The 1,378-nt window shown below is 45.9% G+C and overlaps 1 protein-coding gene across 1 annotated transcript; it reads left to right on the plus strand.

The window, feature by feature from the left end:
- Positions 1 to 167: 167 nt before the first annotated feature.
- LOC103728409 (diacylglycerol kinase alpha-like) lies at positions 168 to 1,289 on the plus strand (the record flags this gene model as incomplete). Its single annotated transcript, XM_008826437.2, has 3 exons — positions 168 to 489; positions 752 to 816; positions 1,199 to 1,289. Coding segments are annotated over exons 1-3 (273 nt in total), but the record flags the coding sequence as incomplete, so codon positions are not given.
- Between the last annotated feature and the right edge of the window lie 89 nt (positions 1,290 to 1,378).

The following is a 1,378-nucleotide window of genomic DNA, read 5'->3' on the forward strand; positions in this document are numbered from 1 at the left end:
GCAGTCTTCCTGCCTCAGTCTCTATAGGCATAAGCCACCATGACTGGCTTTCATTCATTTTTTGGCATTTTTCTGACTTCTCTTTCCAATATTCCAGTATTTGGAATAATTTTTAGACTTGTTGGAAATACTCATCTTCTACAACAGTGTGGAAGGGACAGCAGAAGGCTGACCTTAGCACTGGTCCATGGGAGCCTGGGCATCTTGTCCTTTCCCTGGCAAGGGCTGAAAGCGCCTACAGAGGGTAGAGGGCCCTTGGGGATCTGTGGAGATGGGCTCAGAGGGCTCTTTGCGACTCAGGCTAACCCATCTTCTCCTCTACTTCTAGGGTACGAGGGTGAGAATTTGGGGAAGATCCTTAAGGATTTAGAGATGAGTACTGTGGTGCATCTAGATCGATGGTTCCTGGAAGTGATACCCCAACAAACTACAGAGAAGAGTGATCCAGTTCCTTCTCAAATCATCAATAACTACTTCTCCATTGGTGTGGTCAGTGGTGTAGAGGTTGGGGTGGGGGTGGAGCCAGGTGGGGCGGGAACCCGTTAAGCAAGCAGAAGCTTGAGGCAGTTAGAAAGGAAGGGACACAAGATTTGGTGTGAGTTGCAAAAAGAGAACCAGAGGCATGATGTACCAATGGAGAGGAGAACAAAGGGAGGGAGAGGAAGAGGAAAGAGAGAACTCTGTACAGAAAGAGAGCTCTGTACAGATAGAGAAGTTCGGTTTCTAATATTATACACACATGACTCTACAGGATGCTTCTATTGCTCACCGATTCCACATCATGAGAGAGAAATATCCTGAGAAGTTCAACAGCAGGTAGGGAAAAAGAGCAAGGGGGAGATGGCTCAGCAGGTAAAGGCACCTACCACTGTGATGACCTGAGTTCCATCCTTGGGACCCACATGGCAGAGGAGAGAACCACATATTGTCCTCTGACCTCCACATGCATCTTGTGATGAACGCACATATGTGCACACTCACACACATACAAAATAAAATGTAAAAAGGGGGTGAGGGATTGGATGTAGTGTCGAGACGAGGTTTGTGACAAGTTTGACACAATGTTTAGATGGGCAGTGACACCTCTAGGAAACCCCCCAACCAAAGCTACTTTTGTTCCCCTTAGGGGAGGTTGGTACTCTTCCCTGTCACTGCCAGTACTGTGTAATCTGTCTCTTCCCTGTTGGGGCTGTTACAGAATGAAAAACAAGCTATGGTATTTCGAATTTGCCACATCTGAATCCATCTTCTCTACATGCAAAAAGCTGGAGGAGTCTTTGACGGTGGAGGTGCGTATGATGATACCCAACCCAACCTACAAACCTAGCCTTTAAGCCTTTTAACCTTTTTTTTTTTTTTTTTTTTTTTTTTTTTTTTG

This window comes from Nannospalax galili, unplaced genomic scaffold (genome assembly GCF_000622305.1).
Source record: "Nannospalax galili isolate Female #2095 unplaced genomic scaffold, S.galili_v1.0 C48964685, whole genome shotgun sequence".
Classification (NCBI taxonomy): Eukaryota; Metazoa; Chordata; class Mammalia; order Rodentia; family Spalacidae; genus Nannospalax; species Nannospalax galili.